The 14,752-nt window shown below is 42.0% G+C and overlaps 1 protein-coding gene across 1 annotated transcript in view; it reads right to left on the minus strand.

The window, feature by feature from the left end:
* Positions 1-1,022: 1,022 nt before the first annotated feature.
* The window catches only part of tanc1b (tetratricopeptide repeat, ankyrin repeat and coiled-coil containing 1b), a 114,534-nt gene continuing 100,804 nt past the window's right edge, over positions 1,023-14,752 (minus strand). The window contains exons 18-26 of the mRNA XM_037109662.1: positions 14,326-14,404; positions 8,415-8,548; positions 8,149-8,272; positions 7,145-7,320; positions 6,860-6,992; positions 5,997-6,088; positions 5,511-5,657; positions 3,839-3,939; positions 1,023-3,732 (exon numbers count right to left, since the gene is read on the minus strand). Of these exons, the coding sequence (XP_036965557.1) occupies positions 2,169-3,732; positions 3,839-3,939; positions 5,511-5,657; positions 5,997-6,088; positions 6,860-6,992; positions 7,145-7,320; positions 8,149-8,272; positions 8,415-8,548; positions 14,326-14,404 (2,550 nt within the window). The 3' untranslated portion in view covers positions 1,023-2,168. The remainder of the gene's footprint in view (positions 3,733-3,838; positions 3,940-5,510; positions 5,658-5,996; positions 6,089-6,859; positions 6,993-7,144; positions 7,321-8,148; positions 8,273-8,414; positions 8,549-14,325; positions 14,405-14,752) is intronic.

Here is a 14,752-nt window from a genome sequence, read left to right on the forward strand (position 1 = left end):
TGAGCGTTAGCAAAAATAGATATTGCTGCACATTACGTGGTTAGCTTACTGATTCATAACTGCAGTGTGTGTGCTACTGCGCATTTTAGCCTCTATCATCCTTTAATGCTAAAAGTGGTTCAGCAAAAATTCACATAAGCTCTTTTGAACAATGGGGTTAAAGTTAGATGATGTAACTTTTTAAAGAGGAGGTAACACATTATTTCTCTCACAAATTTAACAGTGCAATATGTAAGACTTGACTGGCTGTTGAATTCATTATATCACCAGAGTAACTGCTAACTGCTGCTGACTGTATTCTGTTCCATGATGGTAGTAACTATTACCTTGTTAGCTGAGTTAGCAGTGCAGCTATCTGGATTACTGGGTTAGTGTGGGCATTTACACTGCTACCACAGGAGCTATGGACAGAGTTAATTTGAGGCTTTTATCACCAATGTGAAAATAATGATGGGGGCAAACACATCATAGCCTAGCCACAAATTAAAGTTCACCTCAATGTTCCTTTGGGATAAAAGCCTTAAAATAATCATAGAATGCTAAAATAAGCGCAACAGTGGTGACAGGAGAGAACAGTCATTGTTAACAAGTTGACTCAGTTACACAGAATTATATTGTAGAACTGATGTTTGTTAACTTTATCAACCACTTGCTACTGGTCCTAACAGACCTACGGCTGGCAGCAAAATGTTATGGTTATGTTTTCAATTGTGTCCATTTGTTGGTAGCTGGCAGTCATGGATTGTTTAAAATTTTGAGCAAAACTAGTTTTAAGTAAGTTCAGATTTTAATTTATGAGAGAATAGTTGTTATTTTTACTTTAAACAGTTACAACTGCAAATAGTGGCCACAGTGTCCACTGTTCAGCACAACTCCTCCACTATTGATCATTTGCATTACATTCTGCTTTCAGCCACTGACCAAACATCTGATCTGTTGAATGTTTACACTCACACTGTGATTATTAAATATCCTCTTAACGAGACAGGCTCTTGTTTTGAAAGTAAAATTCAGCAGACGGGTTTGTTTTTTCCTCAGTGGGTCTTTATTTCTCTCTCCAATGGTGGCTATGGCAGTAATGTTCTATTACAGTATGTGATCACAGCTAATAAAGCTCACAATACTGAAAACATGGCAACAATTGCATTTAATGTACATATTAAAATAGAGCTGATGGCACTGTGCCCCAAAACCATTTCTGTTTTTATAGATTTTTTTTTAACTCTGTAATATAAACTGCAATTGTAGCATGCACTTAAGCTAAACATTATTGAGAATCATAAAATGTCTTAGTAGCTGTGCAAAAATAACTATATAAAATATATTGCTTTACAATTAACCAAGCCATTGGCGCTGTAAATAAATTAAACTAGACAGCAACAACAAGCAGATACAGAAAGGATTTCAATTCAATGTTAATGGTGATTTATATAATGTACAAACACATTTAACAAATGCTTCTTTTTAGAACCTTTAACACCATTTGAACAACATTGTGCATAAAACTCAAAATACACAAGTCTGAACTTGTCAATACATTTAACATAGACCTTCACTGAAAAGAAGGAAAAGTACATATTTATAGAATATACACAACATGAGGATCTATAACATCCTTTGTAAAACACAGGAATGCCCGTCCTTCAGACTTTCTCACGCCTTCACTGAGGACTCTCTTCCTTATTTCTCCTCTCTCAGCACCATGGACGTAATGAACTCAGTTTAAACCACATTTCACTCACTCAAACTCTTCTGTAATAACATTATGCTGTAACTGAATATGTTGTTTAAGCACTTGAGCGGCCTAAGTGAGTATAAAGTGCTTACTGTCACCGTTGCTTTGATGAGGACTGTACAGTACATGTCCTGATACTTCCTTCAGTGCAATGTCTCCAGCTTGGCTGAACGACGGCGGACATGTTGTCGTGTAACAGAGGCTGACGGCCACAAGCGACAGGTCTGGGAGGAGAAAGATCTGGAGCGTTCGGTACACTGCCTGCAGCCTGTACTCGTGCAGGAGAACAAACCGCTTGAACAAAGTACTTCTTAAACTTGTATTCTTTCAGGGTTTTTAAAAAAAAAAAAAAAATCAAAACAACTTTGTCTCACTTTAGATTTTTGCATGTGTGAGTGTGTGCATTGTGGACTGTACGACAGATAAAACATCTTTACACATTCGACTCTATAAACGATCGCTTTGGTTTCATTGAAGTGACGTGAATGGCAGGATTATCTCGGGCGTGGCCAGGCTGCTTGGGCTTACTGTCCATGAAAGTGTGCGGCAAAGCCAGCGCTGGCTTGGACTCTTTGTAACAGTTGGCGGCTTGGCAGAACTTCTCGGTGAATTCCTTGGCGTGCATGCCGTTTTGTAAGCTACTCATGGCCATAGCACCCTGAGGTGTTGGAGGTTTGTGCTGCTCCTGGTAAGTGCTCACTGTTTTGCTGTACGGCAGCTCACACTCGACAGGTAGAAGGCCCATCGCCGACATGTTGTGACACACCAGACCGTCAGACGAGTGGTTCAGCCAGTTGCGGCCGCTCTGGTGACTCTGCAAGCCGTGGTGTTGCTGAATCTGCTGCTGAATCTGCTGCTGCTGCTGCTGAAAGCGTGCTGTCTTGTCGGTTATCCCCATGAAGGGTCTGGGTTTGTAGTCGGAGCTGGCCTGTTGGCTGTGCTTCGTTTTGTCAGACACCTTGACGCGGACGTCAGGTCCCAGCTTGCCGCTGTCTGATAGGCTGCTGCTGGATGCCAGGCTACTGGTGGAACTGGACACACGCATGCTGCTGCTGCTGCCTCCGCCCTGCGATCCCATCGCACCGCACAGCCCTTCCTTTCCTGGGTCAGTGTGGTTCTCCTGGGGTCCAGGACCGGAGCAGGCCAACCCGTCCAGGGAGGATGCAGACTGGGCAGACAGCCTGTCTTGCCCCAGACCCTTGGAGCTGATGCAGGCTGAATAGGAAGCCTGGAGGCTCTCGTTATCACAACTGTGACCCATGGAGATGGACGCAGCCGCCAGCGACATGCGGTTCCCATACACGGGCTCGTCAGCTGGGGGCGGCAGAGGGCTGATGTCGATGCCTGGGCCGGGCTTCAGCATACTGGACATGTGTCGGCTGGGTAACGGACTGGAGGGAGCGTACTGAGATTTGGAGCGGCCCCCCACCGCCTGCATGGAGCTCATATGCTGGTTAGTCTTGACTATCTGGGCCTGCTTGGTGGGCTGCAGCACCAGACCCTGCTGGGCGAGCGCCTCCCGGTGCTCTCGGGGGTACCGGTGTGGTGGAAGCCTGCTGGGGCCCGGGGGCGAGCTGGGGCTCTGACTCTGATGTCCCAAACTGTTGCCGACAGGCTCCGAGGGTAAGACTCTGTTGTAGGGATAACTGTTCTGTGACCAGCAGGGTTCAGTCGTCCTGTTGTGCAGCGAGGCTTCTTCCTCCTCCTCCTCCTCCTCCTCTTCCTCCAGGATGTCTCTTTGGCCATCCATGCTCCTGGCAAAACTGTGCGCCAAGGTGTCTTCCTGTCCTTCATCTTGCTCCTGGTCTGAATCGTGGCCTCCTGATGCCTGGCTGCAGGCAGCTGCAGCTCCAGCTCCAGCAAGGCCTCCTTTAGTCTGGGTACGCTGCATTTGCTTACACTCGTCCTCAACTCGGGCCAGCAGACGACGGATTTCCCGGTTGTTGGGGCACAGCTTGGCCGCTTCGTGCAGGTCAGCCATGGATGCCGTAAACTGCCTGTAGAAGGCAGAAAGGATGAACAGAGATTGTGTGACCAGATCCGGATAAATCACCATCAATAACAACAAGAAGAGCTGGCAGGGAGCAGTGCTGATCAGTTTACCTGCTGCTTCTTTTAGCTCTTGCACGGGCATAGTACGCCTCATAGGATTTGGGTTTCAGCTCCAGTGCTTTTGTTGCAAACTCCTCAGCCATCCCGAAATCCTACAACAGGAGCAGAATCAAAAGATCACAGTCAACCAGTTGATATTCAAGCACGTGTGGCTGAGGTTCAATCACAGAACTGAACATTTTAAACAGTACCAATATTTTGTCCTTGTTACTAGCTTTGAGGACGTGGCAGTAATTTCACACTAAACCCACAAACACCCACTAGCATCTGGATTTGTGGCTTCACTCCAGGGTCAAATGACTGACAGTCACAGGTATTTTTTGGCTCATGCTCAGATCTGTAATGAACGGGTGGACACACTCATTTTTGCCCTTTTTCCAGCAACATGCCATGATTTTAAAGTAGCATAAACTCAGTTTAACATCCATTTACCTGGCGTTGAGTTTGAAAGAGAGACTGATGTAAAAGATATAAAAAGAAATCACTGTCAAAACAGCATCAGTGGCCTCCATGCTGCTTTCTGTTTCCTGGTTACCAGAGTGTTCGTGAATTAAACAAGACACACCAGGAATAAATCTGCATACATGTGTTCATTTTGATGTAAAAATTGCATAAGTAATGAAAGAGTCTGACCGATGCTTCATCTCTCCAACACAAGTATAAAATACCTGGCAGGTGTTACTGCAGAGACGTAGAAAACCCTTGTGGTTTCCTCCTGCGAACTTCCAGCATGTAATCACATCAACAGCCTGCTCGCTACAAAAGTCTTCCTGCTCGGCCAAGACTTATGTAAACAAACTTTGAAGATGAGCTTCTCTGCAGAAACAATTATCCAGAAATCCAAAGACAGGGTGGCTTAAAAACCACCACTCTCTGCGTGTTTGCTTCATTGTCATTTTACTGAAAAAAACAACTTTCCAGTCTATCTCAAACACTCATTAAATCCCTCATTCTTTTAAAACATTGGGTGAAAACTCTGAACAGGAAGAGGCACGACTGCTCGGCACGGTTAAAGCGAGCAGACAGGCTGGCACATGCAGGAACTGAGATTGTTTCACAGGGAGATTTGGGGAGATTTTGAGTTCCACTGCCCAGTACGCTTGTAGCGTCCTCCCCACCTCCTCCCAGTTACCATCTGAACACAAGCAAGCTTCCCCTGCCCACACATGCTCAAATCATTTAGCATCCCGGAGTCTTCATAACAGGTTTATCACTTTTTCTTATATAAAATTTCAAAGCAATCAGGGTTCTATTGTGAAGCTGCACTGATTAGTTGTTGAAAGACATTTATTTTAAAAATCGTTTGTTCAGTTCAACTTTGTTCAGTTTAACTTCAAGCAAAAAAAAAGCTGCTTTGAACTTATTAAATGTGATGAACCCATTTCTTTGGGCTTTAGACTGCTGGTTGGACAAATTCAGTAATTTGAAGAATTTGTGATGAGCATTTTTCATATTTTTCTAACATTTTAAAGGCCAAATGATTGTAGTTAGCTGCAGCACCACATATTCATCAACAATACCACATGATGTTCATTACACTGACAAATAAGAGTCCGGTGAGTGAAACCCCTTATTTAAAGTCATTAAAAGATCATGCTAAAAATACAGCTCAGGCAGAGGAACAAAATAAAAAGGAGAGAAGAACGTCTCTTAAGAGGCTTACGTTGGTTTTTCTGCGACAGCGGGAGAGATTGAGGTACAGAGAGACCCTCAAGTCTTTAAATGCCTTCAGGTCATCGCCAAAGCCTTCTCTAGGAAACTTCCTCAGGGCGTACTGGTACCTCTGGGCCGCCTCTTTCATCTTTCCTTTCTGGAGGACACATGGAGGGCAAACATGTGGTGAGGAACCAGAAGGGGAAACATGAGGGGGGGAGCGCAAAGTATTCACCAGATAGTCCTGCAATAGCTGCGCTCTGGCTTGAGCCCTCCCTTCTCATCAATCACACATACAAAACACACAGGCACGCTCAAATAACACACACAACACCTGATTTGTCCTTTCTGCCACAAAACTCAATCTGTTAAATGTCAGGCATCAATCATGGCTTCTTTGGTAAGCGGTGCGGAAAAAACTGAACTAGAAAAAGATGGGAACCAAATTATATCATTCATTGCTTTTCTGTTCTTTTTTCCACTCTTGATACATTACCTTGTAAAGTAGGTTTCCCTCCTCCATCAGCTTCTGAAGAAGAATGATCAGGATATCTGGCTTGGAAGTCGCCATGGCCCAAGCAGCGTTCCCTGCGGGTGTAGAGGGGAAACAGAGAAGCCCAGAGAGTGTTAACATTTTTGTTTTCTGGTGCCAACAGACCGTCACTGTATTCTCTGGAAATTGGGACAAGGTAAAGTTACCTAAAGATTGTACCTGATCGATCGTAAGGAGACGTTCTGTAGCCTTAGTTTATTGAAAGCAGTTAAGAAAGAGTGAAGAGAGAAGAGGTCATGCGGCAGTGAAAGGAAACGTGACAATATACAATTATGTGTCGCTAAACTTGAAACGGCCTCGTATTTTCAGCGTGCAGACGGTTAACCGAGCTGAAAGAAAATTTAAAGGTTCGTCTCATTACCAATTTTTTTCTCCTGTTACGGCAGAGTGCGCTGCAGATAAGCCGCAGACCCAGATAGCTCTATGAATGTCATTTAGGTGATAAGTCACATTCTTAAATTAGCCAAGCAGCACATGAGGGAGAAGAGGGACACACACACACGCGCATGCACTGACATGCCAGTAAAAGTGAGCATACAGACACACATGCTGAACAGTGAGTGAAAACGCAGAAATGGAAACTGTTTTCTTCCCCAACATTCCACAAAATTAGTCTGAGTTTATTCTTGGTACCATGAGATGCTGAGCAAGACAGAAGCTAGCTCGACGCAAAGACAAAGCACTCAGAGTTCTTGTCTTTCCTGAGACAGTTCAGAGTATCTGCACACAAAGCTTCTACATGGATGTACAGTATCAACCTCACTATAGGGTGGGTTTATTTGAGTTGAATAAAGCAATGTGCTTACCAAGCTTGGCCCCTTTCTTCAGCAGAGTCACCACCACCGACGTGTTCCGGCAGCCTATGGCCCGGTCCAGAGGTCTCATCCCACTGTAGTCCACATGCTCTATCACTGCTCCTCTCTCCACCAAATACTGGACCTACGTGAGATCACCAACGGTTATAAACTCGCAAACAGCGTGTTGACAGTCAAGAGCTAATGCACAACACTATGTGTTCAATAATGGCACAGGGATGCTTTAGATTAAGTCTGAATGAAGGGTGTTAGTGTGCATTTGTGTCTCCTGCTTACAATCTCTGCGTCGCCGTAGAAGGCGGCGAGGTCCAGCGGAGTCCGTCCGTTCTTGTCCGTGTGGTCGATGACCGCACCTTTCTCCACCAAAAACTGTACTACGTTCTTATGTCCTTTCAAACATGCCCAGCTCAGGGGTGTCAGTCCCTCCTTGTCCAACGAAGTCAAAGATGCACCTTCGAGACAAACAACAGTTGTCAAACACTTTATATAAACACACCAACAGCATGGATGATGAAATGGTAATTTGATTATTTATTCAAAGGAAAACAGTTAAGTTCAAACCATTCGTATATTTGTTTTTGGAGCCATGATAAAGACCTAGTGGTAGACGCATGTTGGCTTTTTAATGATCAGAAAGTTAATATTTTAGCCACTTTATTTTCCCCTTTTCCTTATATTTGGAGTTTGGAATTTTTCTTCATATATTCTCATGATATACTGTTTAAGGCACAACATAGTTTGCAAATGGGCTATTATGATACAGTGCAGCTGCTTATCTACTGTTTTGGGGTTATTTAAAGGACAATATTTCAAGTATATATCAAGACTGAGTCTGTCAGCATAATATTTATATAATATTTTCTTATAATATCATATACCCAGATATCATAAAGTTTTCTGAGTGTTACTGTACTGTAAAACTGTTTTACTCGAGACCCAGCAGTGACAACCCAGATTAACTGCTAGTCTGAGGTAAACTGACACTCCAATTTTCTTCAGCCTGAGGCCCAACAGGTAAATCAGGACTCCAAACTAGATGAAGTGTTATTAATGAGATATGAAATAACAACATGAAAAAAAACAAAAAACAATTCAATTGAATGTTAGCTAGTGTCATGCAGCGCTTCTCTACCTGGACATTATTGTAAATAAACATCAAGATTTACTCTATATAATCACATTTTACATATTTGTGCCCTTACACACGCTACCAATCTAAGAAATCCAGCCGATGAGTCCTGAATGCTCTGTAATTTCGTGTTGAATGAGTCGTAGCTCACCTTTAGAGAGCAGAAACTCGACGGTGCTCAGGTGGCCCTCGCAGGCAGCCACCATGAGTAGGGTCCTGCCCTGCTTGTCGCTGATGTTAATGTCAGCACCATGCTGCAAGAGCAGCTCTGCAATCTAATAAATACATAAAAATAGACGTCAAACCTCCAGGTGCACAAAGACAATGAGAATTTGAAAACTGTAATAGTTGTGTAGAGGAAGAAGAAGTTGAGATGTTTTTGCAGTTTGGACAGAAGAGCCTGTCATCATGTCTTACCTGCCAGTGTCCCTGTCTGACGGCGCAGAATAAAGGAGACACTCCCCGCCGGTTGACCTGCTGCACCACCGCCCCTTGCTCCAACAGGAAGTCGCATACCTCCATCTTCCCCCGACCTGCCGCTGCTGTCAAGGCTAAAGAGAGGAGGACACGCACGCAGATGTTAGGAGTGATGTAGGCCTTTATTTCGACTTTTACAGGGGAACAGGTTATGGTAAGGCAAAGAGGACACTGTACAGCAAGAGGGTTAGTCAACAGAATAAAACAGTGTACAGCACACAGTTTAACTGTTCACCAGTAATGTCTCTGGTCTTTAGTAACTCTTGAGTATGTGTGAAAGGAAAGGCCTGGATAGAAACAGTGTTTGCAATACCAGAATCCCTCCTATGTGTAGAGAAATGCAGGCTAATGTTTGGCGCTAATTGAGTTTAAAAACAGACAATTATGTTATGCTTATTAAACTAATTAAATTCCCGCCTCGAACTCCCTCGGCCTTGCACAGTGAGACGAGAATTCAGTCATTTTATGCATCAGCAGACAAACATTAGACAACAAAGTCAAACAATTCTGTTTAACGCCCATTCTTGTTTATAGTTTCTATTTTTTACAGACCATGATTAACTGGAATTAACTGCTTTTAATTCATTTTTAACAAAAAGGAAAACAACCAGTATTAATTGGCGCTGAGAAGAAAACAGAGACAGATTCTCGAAAATGTCCGATGCCGCCAGTTAATCACCGGATGCTGCTGTACGGCAGCAGATGGACCGGTCTTAAATGAGCGCTGGTTGTCAAAACAGAATGAGATCCACTGAAAGAACCAGAGCAGCTCTGCTCTCGGATTCACCTCTGAGAGACTTGCTTTGCTGCTGAGCCTCCGTATCTGACTGACATCATCCATCTGGTTGAACAGCAATCAGAGCCAAACAACCCCACCCTCCATCTGCTCAAAATATGGATATCCTCACATACAGCAGAGTAAAGAACAATGACTCCGAGCTGCTAAACTTAGGCTCTGTTTGTGCTCCAGGGAGAGACATTAGCAGCACCTGGGATGATCCTAGAATACATTAAGTACGGTGTCAACAGCTGTACAGTGTGTTGATATTTGAAAGTGATGGCTGTTTGAACATAACTCGTTTTAGTCTTCAAGCCAAGTTTTCATAGTCAAAGTCAAGCAACTTTGATCTTCATCTGCAATGATTAATTGTTTACTCCTCTGTGACAGTGAACTGAATATCTTTGGGTTGTGGACAAAACAAGACATTTGAGGACATCATGGGTGAGATTAAAGGAAACGAAGAGGATTTGAGATTATCTACTTGCCGCTGTGCAGATGGAAAAGCAAGTTAGGTTTCATGGTCCACTAAACATTTCTGGAACTTCACAGCAAAACAAAAACAGTGTTGCAGCATTCCAAACAACTGCAGTAGATGGCCCCTTAAAATCTTGAAAAGCACCTGGAAAGTTTTCAAGGATTTCCAGCACCTGTACATCTCACTGTACTCTGAACTTCTTCATGCCAAGTGAATTTTTTTTCTGATTTTCTGAATACAAGTCAGAAGCTCATTTTTCTAACATCCTTTTTTGTTTTCAGCTTGACTTCCTGCTTTAGTATTATGAATAAAGTCTTGCCTTATTTTATCTTATCTTGTGTTTTGTAAGCGATTCATCATCCTTGTCTCATCTCTGCTCCAGCCCACCTACAGAGCTGCCTTGACAGTGTTTTGAGGAGGAGACTCTAAATCACTGTCTGATAAAAACAGATTTACAATGTAAACACAGAAAAATGTCCTTATTCACCAGCACGTCACCACCAGGCTGAAGAAACCAGCGAAAACAGAGGATTTGACCTGGCATTTCAACCTCAACCTTTTTTTTAACAACAACAACCAAGGCTTTAAATAACAATTCATCCCTATAGTTTGGGATTTTTCAATTTGTCCTTGCTAATATTATCATTGCTTAAGCTAATGCATTTTTTGTCAGGGTAAACTTAATTCAGCTGCTCAATTAAGTATGACCCAATCATTGACAAAATGTCAATTGCAAAAGGTTGCAGGCAATTTATAAAAAGACATCACAGAGACATTGATTGTTATTGTAAAATGGCATGTTTGCCTTGCCCGTGGATGCAGCAGATGCTCAACTACATAAGAAATGCCCTTAGACTGAGCACACAGGCAATATTTAAATTCTATTACCTTTTTTTTTTTTTAAACTGCTCCATGTTTAAAGAGTGAAATAAGCAATATCTGTTGTAGCTCATGAAGAGATATTTAATTTTTATTTATGCACAAGCATGTTAGCTTGGATGAAGCATCTTTCTGACAAAATGCTGATAGAGAAGACGCCCGTAGAGGAATATCTTCACATCACAAAGCTCTAAGCACAGCGTTGGTTTCGGTGTACATAGTAAAAATGCAGGTGTTTGTCACTTGATGCGAGAATAAAGAGCATCTTTTCCCCAGCCACCTCAGCGAAGCCACAAATAGCTGCCTGGGCGAGCTCATGCTGAGCTTCTATTATACAGTACGAACACTTGCGCTCTTTGTACATATGAAAGAAAAATTGCTGAGCCATGTGCAGAGGACGAAAAGACTTCAAGTGAATTTTACACTGAGTATTCTCAGAATTTGTTTCCTGTATTGAAGCATCCTATTTATTAAAAGCAGTGGGTAGCTCTTCTCCAGTGCACTCCCACAGCCTTAAGTCTTGTGTTGTTGAGCAAAACTAAATCCTACATAAAATAAATATGTCAAGATTGAAAAAGGATTACTGAATAACAACTGAGGAGAATAATATGCTCACTAAAAACAACTAAATATATCATACAATAATGTAGGATTTACAAAAGATTACACTCCTGCAACACAAGAATCTGTTGGTCTTCGCCTTCAGCCAACCCTGCTGCAGTTAAATTACCTTTCTTTGCATAACGAGGGAGAGTTTTGCATCCTAACAGGGGATTTTGAAAGATGGAGCTTGCACAGATGCACAATCCAATCTGCCTCTATTTAAACACAGGAGACAGTGGGCCTATTTGCATAGAGATGTAATATTCCACTGCATTTTAGAGGTGAAATAAATGTTCACAGAGACAGGTTGTTATCAGAGAATTGTTTCAGATGAATGGGCAATTTTTAAGGGGACGTTTCAGGAGCTTTGTCAGTTTTGGTTTCTCCGCAGTAGCTCCTAGTAGGTTGTATATTAAATCTGAATGATGAATAGTAAAAAAAGGTGAAACTGAGATTTAATATACCTCTCAGTGCTAATCATCTCTGTTGGTTGAGTCAATTCTACTGTCTGTAAACTCTCTCTACTTGTAACACACCACTAAATATTCATTTTATGTCGGTCTTTTTTTACAAGAGCTGTTTATTAACCATTTTTCCCTGAATGCAGATGAGCCTGGCCCATGTGGGTGCAAAAACACTTGAATGCGTGGCTGTGTCAAGGGTTTGTTCAGGTCAGTGGAGCCACAGCGCAGCAAATTACAACCTGTGACCTAATACTTCATTAATTTAAAGGGGCATGTTCAAAAGGGTGTCGTTTGTTATTTAACATCCACTTTGTAAATGGAGCTGAGAGGAAAATGCTGCAGCAGCAACAGATGGCTCAGATGTTTATGGAAACGAGGCTACATATCATGTATGGTGATACAGACGAAAGCTTTGGACAAATGTGTTCAATAATGAGGTGTTTGGATTGTACCAGACTCAGTTCATATCAGTGGAAACAGAACAGAACGGTGCTATAAAGGAATATTTCAGAGGGACGACTCTCTTTGTCCCAAGACTGTAATAAGGTCTGAAGTTCTACAGTCGTTTAGAAGGCCACAAGCACCAGTTAACCGCACTGTGGACAGCATCTCCACTAATAGGCTGACCTACATTCCTGTAGCACCAAACTTTGGTGCTAAATCCTGCTGGCTTACAGCGTAGACAGACAAAACGAGACTATTATTAAAATTCTCTTTTTTTTCAATCTATTCTGGTATAAAACGCATCAAACACTGTTGTCAAATAAGAAGGGGTGAGACTTGAACATTTATAGCTCTTGGAGTAAGAAAAAAGGCTCACAAAGAGGATGAGAGGCAACATTTCAAATGTGTCCAACATCACAAAACATGCAGCTCTAACAATGCCCCAGTCTGAAACTTACATAATGTGTCAAAAATAGTTTCAGTACTTTAACTAGAAACAGAACACCAAGCACATGTGCAAGTAAAAATACTATGTATAAGCACATCACCTCTGCAACGGCTAAAGAATAAAATCTACATTTCTGGACCCTTGCAGAAGATGTAATATCTCCTCAAAATATTGCTCTCCAGCACTTTGTTCAGCCTGCGTGTAACCAGTTTCACAACTGACAGCCACTGCCTGCAAGGCATTAAAGGAATATTCCAGTATTTTGAAACCTGGACGCTATACTAACATGTTTTAGTGTTTAAATGTCTCACACTTATAAAAAATTTGGGAATTAGTCCAGATGTCAGCCATGACATGACTGTCAAACTTACATCCACTAGAAGTGTAAATAGATCTTTCATATAGATGGATTGCTCTGGCCATGGGCCACTGAATAAGAAAAGTTAGTGGAACTGCTAGCAAGAATTTAATTGCAAAGTCGTGGCTGACTTTTTAACAAACTTACCTTTCTAAATGAGACAAAAACTTTGATGACTCACTTCGTAAGATTTCAGAGCGTGGCTTCTCCTTTAACATGACTTGTGTATGTGTTACTGTAACTAAGAGGATCAGACTGTTTGAATTGCGTCTCTAATGTTGTCAAATTCTAAGAATAACAACCTCAGTCAGTGGCAAAATCTTTTTATAATTCTGACAGGAGTTGGATTACGGACTATTATGGATTGCTAAAGATTACTTTACAGTCTTGTCTTGGTAGCTAGGTGAGTTGATCTATTGGGCCGCTTCTAGAGGTGTGGAAATTTCTCGATTTTTAGATGCACAGTGATGGTCGAAGTCTGTGCATCAATGCAGCGACAGAGAATAATTGAGAGTTTACAGTTTATGTTCATTGTTAATTTTCCAGCCTCAGCTCGAAAATAAAATTTTGAGTAAAGCTGCAACGTCGCTCTAATATTCTGAATTATGGGCGGACATTAGGCTGATGTTACTCATTTGTTACTCAAGATATGCCGGAGGGAAAGTAGCCCTGTGCAGTAATACAAAAAATTTGACAAAGATACATCAAGAAGCATCTAGAATCCTTTTGCATTCCAACTGTTAAAAAGTTATTGAATGTAATTATTTTGAATTTCAGAACATCTGATGAGTTTGAATAATTTATACACCAAAACATGGAAATATATGGCCCAGGATTAAAAAGACTGGAATTCCCATTTAACAACAGCCTTTGTTCACAGCATCTATTCTTTATTAGTATACTCATTTTCACCCTTTCTTTTAAATCAAACTGAAGCAGATACTTAGCAAGTGAAAATCTAAAGCTACAAGGTTATAATCTTTGGGTTATTCTACTGCAACTCAAATATGACAAGCTATGTATACAACATATGGTGGAGTAGCTTCAAAATGTCCAAACTGTTGCCAGTATCTTAACACAGATCACCAAGGGGATACTGTATGTTGGAAAATAACTGTTCAAAGGAAATGCTGTGTTGACCAAACTCTAAGTAGAAACCCACATGACCGACAATAAGTAATGCTTTCACCAGAGTACAGCACAGAAAAAACAAGGAAACAGCCCTAAAAACTGCACACACATTTGGGATGAGCAGCCTCTGCATCAAACAGAGAGCAGAAGAGAGACACAAGACCTTCCACTGCAGCATGCAATTACGGCAGCGAGGTCCAGAATGCTAAAACAGCAAGCGATAATACCAGGGAGCCATGTAATGCTAAAAGATGGATGAAAAACATACCTGTCTCTCCCCACAGAGTGTCGTGGCTATCAATTTGCACAGCATGCTCATTATTCATCGCCAGCAAGCCCCTCACAACCTGCCAAAAAAATGAAACTTAGATTAATGGCATACTGTTTCAGCATAAGACATCAAGTAAACCTTCAAGAGGTTTTAAACATGCTTATTTTGTAGCAGAATAACAACAAAAATACGGGATATTGCTGCCTGAGCAAACAGAGAGGGAACCACAGGTATGAGGTTACGTGAGTCCAATCTGATTAATACTTAACAGGTTTTCCTTCTACATGCTGGTTGACAGCTTAGCTTGGCCAAGTTCCTTTATATTAAGCCTGGCCTTGAGATTCCAATTAATGAGGAAGCCAAAATAAACCTTGAGCCTGCATGGCACCCAGGCAGCTGAATGCACCGTGATCGATCTGCTCCT

This window comes from Acanthopagrus latus, chromosome 9 (assembly GCF_904848185.1).
Source record: "Acanthopagrus latus isolate v.2019 chromosome 9, fAcaLat1.1, whole genome shotgun sequence".
NCBI classification, from domain to species: domain Eukaryota; kingdom Metazoa; phylum Chordata; class Actinopteri; order Spariformes; family Sparidae; genus Acanthopagrus; species Acanthopagrus latus.